A 13,581-nucleotide genomic window follows, 5' to 3' on the forward strand; every position below is an offset into this window, starting at 1 on the left:
TCTTGAGAAGAACGTTTTTGAAACATGCCACCAAATTTTCACCATTTCCAAATCATCTCTCCTTGAATAAGGACGAGACCCTTAATTTTAACAAACTTGAATCCCATTCATCCAAGGATGATTTGTGGCATGTTTGGTTGAAATTGAAATTGGCCCAGTGGTTATGGAGGAGATGTGAAAAATTACAGATGGACAGACAGAGGGACAACAGACAAATTATGATCAGAATAGCTCACTTGAGCTCTCAGCTCAGGTGAGCTAAATATTTGCTGCACCCGTCAACTCGACATTTAGATATATCGACGATGTATTGTCAATTAACAATTATTTTCGTTCTTGTGTCTATACAATTTATCCAAGTGAGCTTGAGGTAAAAGATACCACAGATTCTGGCACAACTGTTTCATATTTGGATATTTTACCTGAAAAAGACATTAATGGTAATCTAACAACCAATTAAGATCTATGATAAAGGTGTTGACTTTTACTTTTCTCTTATCAACTTCCAATACTTTCCTTCATCACCTGCTCTACGTATCAACAATTTCTAAAACGAGGTAAATTATCGCCAACCAAGTTGATGAAACAAAAACGTCAGCATTCTTGTTTAAAGTCATCATTTCAAAAGTAGATACAATGATCTTGTCAGCAAATACAATTTCTAATTGAGTCGTCAAATGCTGACCGACGTTTTTCATTCCGTTATTTCCTGATCATGACAAGGAGCACACAGCTGCTGTGACCGGTCGGCAGGGGATTCTCTGCTCCTGTTCTGTATTGTTTTATGGACTTGATATTGAATACTGTTCGTTATCTCCATATGTTTCATTAAAGATGTTTTCCCATCTATTCCTATGTAAAAGTTCGTTGTGGCCCATGTCTACCCCCAGAGGTCATTATTTGAACAAACTTGCATCTGCACTACCTGAAGGTGCTTCCATATCAATATGACTTAACCTAGTTTTGCTGACTTTAAGACGAAGATTTTAAATTTTCCCCTATATACATGTATTCCTGTGTAAAGCTTTAATTCCCATTTTGGTCCAAGTGCCATCATTGGAAGAAACTGAAATTGATACTGCATTAGACTTTTTCCATATCAATATGACTAATCATGGCTTTGATGTTCTTGAAAAGATTTAAATATGTTTTCATAATTATTCCTACATGTATTTAGAACTCTGATCCCTCATTGTGACCTGACATTACCCCCAATGGTCATCATTTGAACACATTTGAATTTTCCCCTAAATAAAGAATGTATCCTGTTAGTTTGATATTTTTTAGTTAAGTGGTTCTTGAGAAAACAATTTTGAAAAGATTTCTCCAAAAATTGTCACTCTTTCATTATCATTTTCCCTTGGAAGAGGGCGAGGTTCTTCATTTGAATTATTTTGCATCTCCTTACTCAAGGATTTTTATGGCAAGATTGGCTGAAATTGGCACAGTGGTACTAGAGATTAGTAGAGAAGAAGTCAAAAATGTGAAATGATATTATTTCTACACTACTACACCATGACCAAGACACGATTGGATGAACTGACAAACAAACAAAAAAAGGATCATTGAACAGTTTTAAAGTTCAGATAAGTATATGTATACATTTACCAAATAAAAAGCCTTTAAAATCTTCATTTCAATCAATCAATCATCACAATGAAGGTAGAAATTTATAGAAAAAAAATAAAATTTTAACTATCTGAAAAAAAATCAGACAGGACAAAAAAAAACGTATTTTCTAAAATATTGAATTTTAGAGCATTAAATTATCTGTTTTTGTTAAGCATGTTAAGAGGTTAAGAAGAGTTTAACTCTGTCGCCATATCTCTATTTGTAGTTGCCTTACCTCCTGCATCAAGTCTGTCCATAGATGTCAGTGATAAACTTCTGTGTGCTTCTGTATCTTTTAAAAGATCCTGGAAATGACAACAATTTTAGTCAATGTGAATTCAAAATAGATCAATGTTAGCTAGAAGCCCCTGATTGTAAGTCACATCATCACATCTAAACTCATGTAAAGGAGCCAGTTCATATTATAATTTGAAGATGCTAAAAATTTACTCATTTTTGTCAAAATTCTAGGACATTGCAGATTTACAAAGCCTGTATTAAATTTAATGCCTGCACTATTAAGGAATTTTTGAGGGAGATGAAAGCAGTATGTCTCTACATTATATTGAGCTCGTTGCCGGCATTGGGCAGTGGATAGAGCGTCTGTACTAGAGTCGCAAAGTAAGGTGGTAGTCCTTATGTCATGGGTAGAATCCCACTGTGAGACGTGGAGACGGCTCCTTCGGATGAGACCGTATAAACCTACATCTCGTGTCACAGTAAGTGCTGGCACAAAAAGATCCCTTACAGCTCATTGGCCGTAAGAGCCGAGTATAGGTCAGAATTTGTAGCCCTCGAACAGCAAGTGGTGGCGTCTCCATATGAGTGGTAGTGTCTCCAAAATTCTCGAGAGAGGCGTTAATCAACAACAAACAATCAATCAATCAATATATTAATGTTCGAAATGAGTCATAAGGAATTGGTCAGTTAATTGGTATATGGTCAGGACCATTCTAGGGAGTTAATGAACCTGTGTTATTTGAACCACATTTAATTGAAAATTTTATGAAATAAAGTGAATTCATATTAATTTACAAAGCAGCAAATTCTTTCAGGTTACTGTGATATCACAAATTTTCGTGTTGGGGTTTGGGGTTAATTTTCGTTATTTCAAGGTCTGCAGAGAATCATGAATTCAGGTCCACCACGAAATGTATAATGTTACACATGTTACATACAGAAGTACTCAAAATTCTTCATCCATGAATTCAAATTCCCCTCAAACGAAGAGTTTTTACTCAAACCACCCAAAATTACCCTATGAAAATATGTAATTTGACAGTACCTCCCTGAGAATGATTTTGAAATATAGATTATTAGCATTAATAATAGCACATGAGTGTAAGCTCACAAATATAGGACTTGATTTACAAATGTAATCACAATAGCATTAGTTTAAATATCATCAATCTTCAGTTCATATAAACTGTCCTGTGAAAAGGGGCAGTTATAACTTTATAACAAAATACTTTGCATTAATCATGAATTGTATCTATTTTTTTTAAAAATGAGCTTACGTATTAACAGTGAAAATTTACAAGGAATTTCTAAGAGTATGAATATAGTTCTTCTTTAATCATCCAAAAATTCGCAAAATTTAAATGAAAAAGCTTATAGTATTTTATATGCGTATATGATATATGAAATCTATGTATGAAATTTAATTTTTAACTTTGTCGTAAAATGTAATAGTGTTTAATTGTTCTTTTTATTATTATTAATTATAACATAAACAAATTTATACCCACAAAGTAGGTTTAAATTCAAATTGATACCTTTTCCCAGTATCCCAAAGTCATCTGTATGTTAATCACATGTTTCTCCTGAAGTTGACACTTGCACTGCGTTTCTTCAGCCCTGATATCGGACAGCTCACTCGCAAGGGTGAAAGACACATCTCTCTCATCACAAATAATATTTTGACATTTGAATCCTCTGAGGAATATCTTTGTGCCAATAAATGTTTCTGTCAATTTTTCTATTGCTTTATCAATGGAGTCTCCAATTTCATTTGATACTTCTTTGTCTATAGTCAACGGTTTGATTCTCAGCACCTGCAACTGAATATCTTCATTACATATGCCAACAACAACAGTGTGTTCATTGTGATCAAACACTGCTGCTGTTTGATAAAGACATGGACTTCCTTCATTATCTTCATCTTTTGCAACACTCCATCTTAGAGAACTTATGCAGTATGCTACCAGTCTGTAGAACACAAACATGGCAAAGGAACTGAATCGATAGCACAAAATGGAAGAGCATTCCCACTTATCTTCACGGAAGTCAGCTTTAAACTGCTTTTTGTTCATACACGGGACATACCATGACATGCCACCTTCTGATACAGCCTCATATGCATTCAAAGGTACCAGCATTTGAAGTTTCTCCATGTACGGCATAATTTCACTTTTATGTTTCGAGTAAGAGGGTTCATCTTTCCACAGTGCATTTATCACTTTATCTTTAAGTTCCCCCGTTTTGTTGAAGGATTTCCACTCTTTAATTAATTTCCTTTTACAATCTTTATTGATGTGATTTTCATCAGCAATTATCTTGCTGAAAGCATTAGCAAACCACTGAATATCTAGTATAACATGTTCCCTCAATTCCGCTTCTCCAAAATTCAAAAGAAGACCATTATCATGGAAACATTTTAAGAATTCTGACATTTCTTCATCACTTTTGATTTGGTATTCATCGGGAAGAGATGCGTTGAGCTTCCAGATTTCACTCAGGGACAAAACCTTCAAGCCTCCTTCATATAATAACTGCTCCATTAGAGCCCATGAAGAAGGTAATTCAACTTTTGTATTGTTCTCGTCTGTGAATAGTTCCACTATGGATTTTTTCATTGACTCTAGTATTTCCTTGGTATTATCATTAAGTTCCTTTAGACCTACTGCATATTCTCGATCATTCAGAGACTCACTTAACCAATCTCTATCTTCATCTGGTACGGCATTCCAAAACTCCCTCAAATACTTCTCTATTTCCTGAAGAAGTAAACAAAGCAAGCATAGAGATATTAATTCATAATTGTGAGCTATGATTTTATCACTGTAAATGCTAAATTGTGTGTTGATGTTTGAAAATCATATATTCTGGATTTAAACTGGTAATTAGTTTTAACTGATTACAGATAAAACTGTAAATAAGGTATCCATTATAGATTATCAATACCACATTGGATGTAATACATAATTGTGTGATACGATTTACTGTAAATGAAATGTTGGTTCTTTTGTAGTTCTGAAGTATACACTGTTATTGTGCATTCTACAGATATGTTAAAAAACATTTATAGACAGAATACTTACATCTGTAGATTTTGTTTCTGTGTGTGTGACAACAAGAAACAGTGGTGCCTTTTTGCCTCCAAATGTCTTGATTGAGGTAATCCAAAACTTCAGGTAGTCTAAAAGAACAACAAAGCATCATGATAAAAAACAAACAAGTCAGTGTCTCTGGAAAGTGTTTAGCTTTACTGTTTTGTATTTAAAACATCTAAAAATAAAAGAACTTCAATCTATAATTTTGTTTTTGGGTTTATAATAACCCAGAAGAATTATGAAAATTCATATTTTGTTAGCATATTAAAAGTTATTCAAAAATAAAATATGAACTGTAGAACGTGCAGTAAATAATTTTTGAAGACAATTTCACACATCTTTTTCCTTCAGTGTGACATCTGATTTGTAGTAAAAAAGAAATGTATAACGATGTATTGTACTTGTTCAGGCAAGCAGCATATGCAAAGAAAACCATTCAATAGCAATACCCTCTGAAAACAGATTCATAATTCCTGACTACTGAGCGACAATTTATGGGTCACATTGGATTATGGTGTGGTGTACTTGTGAAGGCAAGCAGCATAAGGAAAGAAGTCAATCTGATTGGCAACAGATTTATCATTGCTGGCTACCAACCGACAATGTATGAGTCACATCCACAGAAATGAACCGATAGCCACTACAACTGACTACAGTAAAACTCGTTTAAATACAAAACATGATATAAAATTCATGGATATAACGAAGTTATTATGGGTACCCACAGATTTCTTAACAAATCCCTATGTAAAATTTTCTATAGAACTCTGATATAACACGGATATAACAAAGTGTGTTTGAGTCCCAGCAGGTTAAATATAATGAAATTCACATCCTATATAATAAACTTTTAAAGATTATAAAAAAATTGATAAATTTAACGGACTCTATTTCTGTTTAGCATTTATATATATAATCCAATACATAATATGACCTTAGTTATCAAAGATATGTTTTAAATATTTGCTTTCCTAGGCACATATTTGGTAGAAATACTTGAAGGAAAAAATGCAAAACAGAATTCGCTAAAAGATACGGATATAAGAAATTATCTGATATACAATGTATTCACATTTCATTATTTGCTATAACGGTTGTGAAGAAAATGAACAGATAAACAAATGGTCACATCGGACATCTAATGCAAACAATATATGACCCAATTATTTAAAGAACATATCTGAAAATATATGATCAAATGTTCCCTTGTTTGAAGATAATTTTTGTGTCCACGAAATTGATATCCACTTGTTAAGTCCTCGTGCTAAAACAGAAATGAACGAAGACAATGGAGTCACATCCAAGAAATTTTTCTGTCAAAGAAAATGTATGTGTCATAACTTGCACAGAAATGAACTGATATCTGTCAAAAATGTATATTGAACATTACAATGTCTTTACATCCACAATTTGAATGATATTAATAACCGCAATGTATGAGTCACATCCACAGAAATGAACTGATATCTGACCGACAATGTATGAGTCACATCCAATACAATAACTGATATCCACTACAACTTCAAACAATGTATTACATTTCAAAATGAAAGGTATGACTTTTTTACAGAAATTTGTGCACTTTTTTCATTTAAGGATCACAGATTTTATTTTATCAACTAGAAATATGTCCATAGGACATGAATCCCCGCCGAGGAAATACATGTATTGAAGCAACATGAAAATTTGTATGGATATAAAATTCTGATCAGTTTGGTTCAGGTAGGGCTGAACTGATATAAGGGAATAAAATGTAGGTCAGATCCAGCATCTGAAGCAAGTCTGGTAGTGTCCATCCCTAGATGCATCATCCATGCACGTTTGGTTCAGGTAGGGCTTATAGTTACTTGAGAATCAAAATATAGGTCAGATCCAGCATCCGAAGCAAGTCTGGTAGTGTCCATCCCTAGATGCATCATCCATGCAATTTTGGTTCAGGTACCGAAATGAACTTACTAGTTACTGAACTGATATTGAATCAAAATATAGGTCAGATCCAGCATCCGACTTTCTGCAAGTCTGGTATGTGTCCATCCCTGAGATGCATCATCCATACAATTTTGGTTCAGGTAGGGCTTGTAGTTACTGGGAACAAAATATGTCAGATCCAGCATCCGAAGACAAGTTTGGTAGTGTTATTTTTAAATGCATCATCCATGCAATTTTGGTTCAGGAACTTTATACCTTGGAAATACCTGCTCCACAAAACTTTAACCTGGTCACTCATCTGGAAAATGTTTATGCATTTGAAGCAATACTTATCTGATATATATCACTAAATGCATCAATGTGCTGCAAGTTTTAAATGAACAACATGTAATTTGTTTTTTGATAACACATACCTTGAATGATATGTTTAAAACTTAACTAAACGTGACATAATTTAAGATATACCTGTATATCAAAGTCAACGGAAAGGTCATGTCAAAAAATTTTGAAGAAGTTGCATAGCTCTCATCAACTAAATCAACATATAACAGTTTACCGGGTATGCCTTCCCTTCTTCGAATTTTAAGGTAAAATATCTTGGATAGCTTTGAAACTTAGCTTTGAACAGAGCATAATACACAAAGTATATTCATAACATTCTACTTTTTTCCAAGATATATTTTTGTGTGCGTCTCATTATGTGAATACATTTCAATCAAGGGTTTTTTTTTCTTGTAGAATTATTTTAACAAAAAGGAGGCTGTGGAGCTACTTGTTGTACTTTTAACGTAAGATAAAAGTAGCACTTGGATTTGCAACTTTGCAACAGTAATAAATAGAATAATAATTCTTAGTTTAGTCTCTTGTTGTGGAAAGATTTATTGCAATCAGACTAAAACTGTAGGAGCAGAAGCCTTATAAAATAATTTTACAGAAATTTTGATTTAAGTAACCATGGCAACATCATTTAACAAAATCAACCAGAAGTCTCTGATGAGACTGTAGCTCTACTGGTATGTACATATAACAAAGGAAAAGTAGCACTTGAATTTGAAACTTTCCAACAGGCAGAAATAAACATGATATAATTATGTATCTGAGTGTAATCCACTTGTTTGCCAAGTTATATAATTTATATTGAAATCAGACCAAAGCTGTAGGAGGAGCAGAGTATTTAAAAATTGTTTACAGACAGGCAGACGGACAACAGACACCTTACTATTGCATAAGCTATTTTGAACTCTGAATAGTAAAGCTAAACATGTTTTTTTTAAATATTTCAATCTATTAAACAAAGTTGTAACTGGGTGTTTATTGTCCGTGAACAAAATTATAAGTAGTTGCTTAGACAAGTGTTTTACCTTTGTAAGTCCACACAGAGAAGATTGATCCTTCCTGGTTATCCCGCTCTTTATCAACAACATCTTCAAAGTTCTTAGTCATGTCCAATACAAGGATGAAGAAGGCCTTTGGTGTTACGTAAATCTGGTGACAGGCATAATATGCTAACTGTCCAGCAAAATCCAGCATGCTAACAGTTGGGAATTTTTCTTTATCAGACAAGATTTTCTGAAAAATTTCATCCTTCACCATAGCTGTAGCTTCTGAGGAGAGAGCACTGGCCATTACATCTACTGAGTTCTCTTCTTTTCTGCGTTTAGTTGGTGGGCTAGATAACTCTACTTTCTCCTCTTTCTTTTCCTCTGTGCTATGAATAACTTCAGTGTCTTTATCAGTATTTTTCATTTCCAGGGTGTCCCCGTGTTCCTTTGTATTGGAGCTGTCAACTGCACTGCTTGGGTCTGGTTTCAAGTCTGCAGCGTTTATCCTGATAAATGTCTTCAATGGTGAGTCATCCTCAGCCACTGTAAACAGATTTGTTATTCAGTAAATGAATTCATTTTAAAACTTGTTATATAGTAACTGTATAGAGTAGCTGCAACGCTATTGTTGACGAACCAATCATGCAGAATCGCTTGTGATCATTCACATTATGGATTATATTATCCTTTAATCATATGCAGTTTTAATCGTGTCTGGTCAGGTGATAAGAAACGAGCAAACGTCTTTTTGGCAGGTTCTATAACACATCAATTTGTATACAAAATTTCATTTCAATGTGTGCGAAAAAATGAACGGACATTGATGGTTGACCGACAGACCGACCAATCAACAGACAACAGCAAAGCAATATACCGTTTAGCGGGTTATTTTAGCAGGGTGATAATGTTGGCTTATTTGGCATTTTGATGGCAGTCAGCTTAAATTTAAATCGCTAAAATAGTCAGTACTCTTCTTAGTGCTCATTTGCAAAGAGATGAAACCTTGTGTCTGCTAAAATAAATTACACCAAACTTATTGGCATACCTTTGAGAAGGCAAAACGCCAAATTTTACACCCACCAAGAAAACCCGCTATACAGTACCCTTCATTCTTTGAAGAGGGGCATAATAACTCCGGAACCCATGACCAATGGGACCATGAAACTAATAAGTATAGAAAAAGCACTCTTAATTCTTATTACTGTGTACTTAGTTCATCAGCTTAATACCCAGGAGCAGAAGAGAAGATTTTTTATTTTTATTTCTATTTCCTTTCATCTATTAATGCTTTATGCTACAGAACTTTATTCGGTAGTAACCGATATTTGCCCCCCCAAATCAAACTTTAATGGAGATATATTTAATTAAGTTCTTAAACAGGGGAGTATATGCTGACTTCAAAGCACTGAATATTTTCATAAGTTATGACACCATATGTACGCAATGACGTCACAAACCTGATGTAAATTTCAGTTTTTTATGAATTTTGCAGAAAAATGTACATATTTCGTTGATATTTTGAGTAAAAGTCACTGAGCGCATGTGTGTTCAGGATCAATATTTTGATATGATGTGTAGAATGATAATATCAATGAAATATATCAATATTGTTCCTGAACAAACTTGCGCTCTATAAATTTTAAAGCTAAAATTGTTGAAATGTTGTCCATTTTGTCTTCTTTCTGAAAAAGGATATAAAATCGGACTAGTTTGTGATGTCATAAAAACAAAAATTGTGAATACACTGCTTTGACACTATGGTATTTTCTGTTAATTTATATTTCTCATACAATTTATTGAATTGAGCACATTTCAGGAAGTTCCCAAAATTTGACTTTAGTGGGGGCAAATATATGCAATATACCGCATATAGTTCTTTGGTTGAAATAGGTTCAGTGGTTGACCAGAGAAGATGCTACAAACGATTAAAAGTTTATGACCAATGGACGAAAAACAACGTACGAAGACCATAAGCCATAAGTCACCTGATAGTTGACTAAACAAAGATGGCGAGGGCTAGGGCATGTGTTGAGGAAACCATCGAACAACATCACCAAAGTAGCCCTTAGATGGACACCGGTAAGGGAACAGGAAAACTGGTAAGCCAAAGACAACCTGGCGAAGGACTGTTAAAATAGAAATGAGGGACCAGAAGCTAACTTGGGGAGAACTGGAGAAAACTGTTAAAGATAGAGAGAAGTGGATAAGTTTAGTGCTTGACCTATATGCCTGCGGGCATAACAAGGACTAGTAAATATGTTAGGCTAATTAAATTAAGGGCATCAATGCCACTTCACGCGAGATTTTTATCATTTTAAAGTCTGGGTTTGTAAATAACACACAAATAAGATGCGTTTAAAAAATGTGACATATATGACAACTTTTATAGTAGGGATGCAAATACAACAGGTTTTGCTTTATATTACTCAAGGACGCCTCCATATCACTATAGCATAAAACTTTCCTGTTCTTGAGAAAACGATTATAATTCTTTTTTTATAAAGTCTGTCTTTATTTAACATTTTTTAAATCATCTTCATATTTCTTTGTAAAAAATTAATCCCCAGTTGTGACCCTTCCATACCCCGCAGGGTCATGATGTGATATTAAGGACATTGGCAACGTTTCTGGTTTTCGTATAGGATTTTTCAAGATTTTTTGAACAGGTTTAATGGTACCAAACATATTCAAATCAGGTCCGTTTTACCCATCAAGCCAGCCTTCCTTTATAGATTTTGTCAAATCAATGTTTTTACAATTTTCAATGCATTTCCTATGTAAAATGTTGATAAAATGGCCCAATATTGTTTTCAACCATACGTTTTCTCCAAAACCCATTTATTTCATAAGGTTTATACATTAAATGCATTGTTGAAACCTTATTTCCGATGACATGCATATACTTTGGCTGAAAATGAAAATATTGAAACAAAACACAGAAATACTACCACTGTTTTTTTTTTAATTTTGAGTTACTTCCCTTCACTTCTAATCAATATTCATTTTGATCAAGAGACTGCTTGTTTGTTTCTATTCTATAATTTACTTTATTGGAAGCGAACTGTCATAAAACATTTTAACAAGGATTTATAGTAACTATTAATGGTGTCTCATTCACATAACCTATAGAATCGTTCTCATTCGGTCTACCTGGCTATCACCACTTTCAGCAAAATTAAATCACATCTTTGCACTTCCCAGCATTCATGCACCTATTCTAAATGACGGCCTGTTGACTGTCTGCCCCCTCAGCACAATGTAAACAAACCCATCGCTGCTTTTCTTTTATTACTGTAGAGTTGAATATATCCCATAAAAAAACACACGTGCTTTTGTTTACTTCTCGGTCTGTAACCTATGCTTTATTGGATTTCAGCGCCAAGAGAATTCTCAATGACTTTTTTCATAAGTGAGAAAACCTATGTATAAACCTTTTTTCTCCGGAAACCCTGCGTTGCCAATGACCTTAATATCTATTTAGTCAGAAAATGCTTATTTTGAATTGTATGTCAAATATTATTATGTGTATGTTTGAATTTATTTACCTTTAATAAATCATAATAAAAATATACTTATTAAAATAAATGCAAATTAGGCCAGGTTTAAGTTATTCATATTAGCTACTTTTATAGACCTTTTGACAAAGGTGACTGGTTTTGATTTCGCATTGGTTACATGGTTTTGTAAGTTCATTCCAGTCCTTGTTTTTTTTTCCAGGGCTAGGTGTTTTTGGAGATTTGTAATTTGAATTCAATTTCTTTACAATCAACTTAAGAGTTTTTGGTATTTGGATCTCAGGTTTGTTTGATCAGTTTTGTTATTTATTACAGAGTGTATGTACTAATTTTCCTTTATTTTATCTAATTACCATTCGAATACGAATGTATGGCGATAACGTGTTTTGTGAAGAGTGCAGTAAGTTTGATATTTTAAATCTAACGTAAAGATTTTTATGCTTAAATTACAGATTTAGTAATTGCATTTTTATCATATTATTTTGAATTCATAGTCTTAAATGGGAGAATGACTCAATGAGCAGGATTTAAAAAAATTGTTAAATTTTCACAAAACCTTCCCATTTATTTCAGTCATTGAGTAAATTATTTACAGTTACACAGAGTATAAAGATTATAAAGCCTAATATACAGGGAAACACAAAAAAAACATACTCTTGCCGCATTTTACATTTGATTTTTACACCTCATGTGAGGTAAGGGTACATATGTATATGTGTGTCTTATTTGCATGAAATTTGAGTTTCATAATATTTTCTATGTTTATAAATTATTTCAATTCTGGTAAATGAAAGTTAAATTCGTTGATTCTGTTCATAATTTATTATTTCTAAATTCGAAGTATGTAAATCCTCCATGGCACCTGATCCCACCTCTGATGTTTCGGAGGGCCGTGTTTGCTCTGCTCCTATTTTGTATTGTTTTATGGACTTTAATATTGAATACTGTTTGTTATCTCCATATCCTTCATCCAAGGATGTTTTAAACTAGGTTTTTTAAAAATTGCCTAATGAATCTTGATTCAAAATTGAAAATGTGAAAAGTTTACGTATGGACAGATGGACGAACGACGGACAATGGATGATCAGAAAAGCTAACTCTAGCTTTCAACTCAGATGAGCTAAAAACTCAAGTTGGTTTCTTTTGATTAAAAAGTTACTTGTTTGTCATTTGTACTATGAATATGTATCAGAAATTATTTTTACCTTCTAAAACTTTATCTCTAACAATAAACAGATGTTGATGGACCTCCAGTCCCCTGGTGGACTCTGTTATTTCATTTACAGTTTGACGTTTTCCTCTCAATCGATTCAGTAGCGTTGTTTTTCCAGCCTCAGCACATCCAACAAGAATCCCTCTGGCATGGGTAACAGTTGTCTTTTCTTTCCTTAGAAATTTCTTCAACTCATCCACTTTATTTATTTCATCACTGTCTGGATCTATAACAAAACAGTCATGTTCTCAGAATGGACTTCAGAACACACACATAAAGCAAAATTTGAAATTTTGTTTTAATCCATTTTGTAGATATCTCAGAAATATGTTACTCAACTTACTCTGTTATTTTTTTAGATCTGATAGATATTCATCTGAACCTTGTCGGAAATTTTCGTCGTTGATGACGTCACTTCCGGTCGTGAGACATGGACGATTTTTAATTTTTTAAAAAATTTAATAAAAGAATTAAAATTAATTTTTGGGAAAATTTTGGTTAAACGAAAATCCATTTGGGGTTAAACAAACAATTTTCCTTTTTTAAAAATTTTTTTTTTCAAAATTTAAAAAAAGAAATAAATATTATTTATTTTTATAAAAAAATGTAGATTAATTTTGATTAAAGGTTTGGGAAAAAAACATTAAATCCCCGGGGTA

At 33.2% G+C, this 13,581-nt stretch overlaps 1 protein-coding gene across 1 annotated transcript in view; it reads right to left on the reverse strand.

Moving 5' to 3' along the window:
• LOC134260172 (uncharacterized) overlaps positions 1–13,148 on the reverse strand; it is a gene marked incomplete at both ends in the record, with an annotated part of 16,250 nt that extends 3,102 nt beyond the window's left edge. Inside the window, 5 exons of the mRNA XM_062742759.1 lie at positions 1,847–1,916; positions 3,387–4,607; positions 4,932–5,029; positions 8,234–8,737; positions 12,915–13,148. Coding sequence (XP_062598743.1) covers positions 1,847–1,916; positions 3,387–4,607; positions 4,932–5,029; positions 8,234–8,737; positions 12,915–13,148 — 2,127 coding nt within the window. The remainder of the gene's footprint in view (positions 1–1,846; positions 1,917–3,386; positions 4,608–4,931; positions 5,030–8,233; positions 8,738–12,914) is intronic.
• Between the last annotated feature and the right edge of the window lie 433 nt (positions 13,149–13,581).

Source organism: Saccostrea cucullata, unplaced genomic scaffold (genome assembly GCF_032062105.1).
Source record: "Saccostrea cucullata isolate Sc308-1 unplaced genomic scaffold, CSIRO_AGI_Scuc_v1 ctg11818, whole genome shotgun sequence".
Classification (NCBI taxonomy): domain Eukaryota; kingdom Metazoa; phylum Mollusca; class Bivalvia; order Ostreida; family Ostreidae; genus Saccostrea; species Saccostrea cuccullata.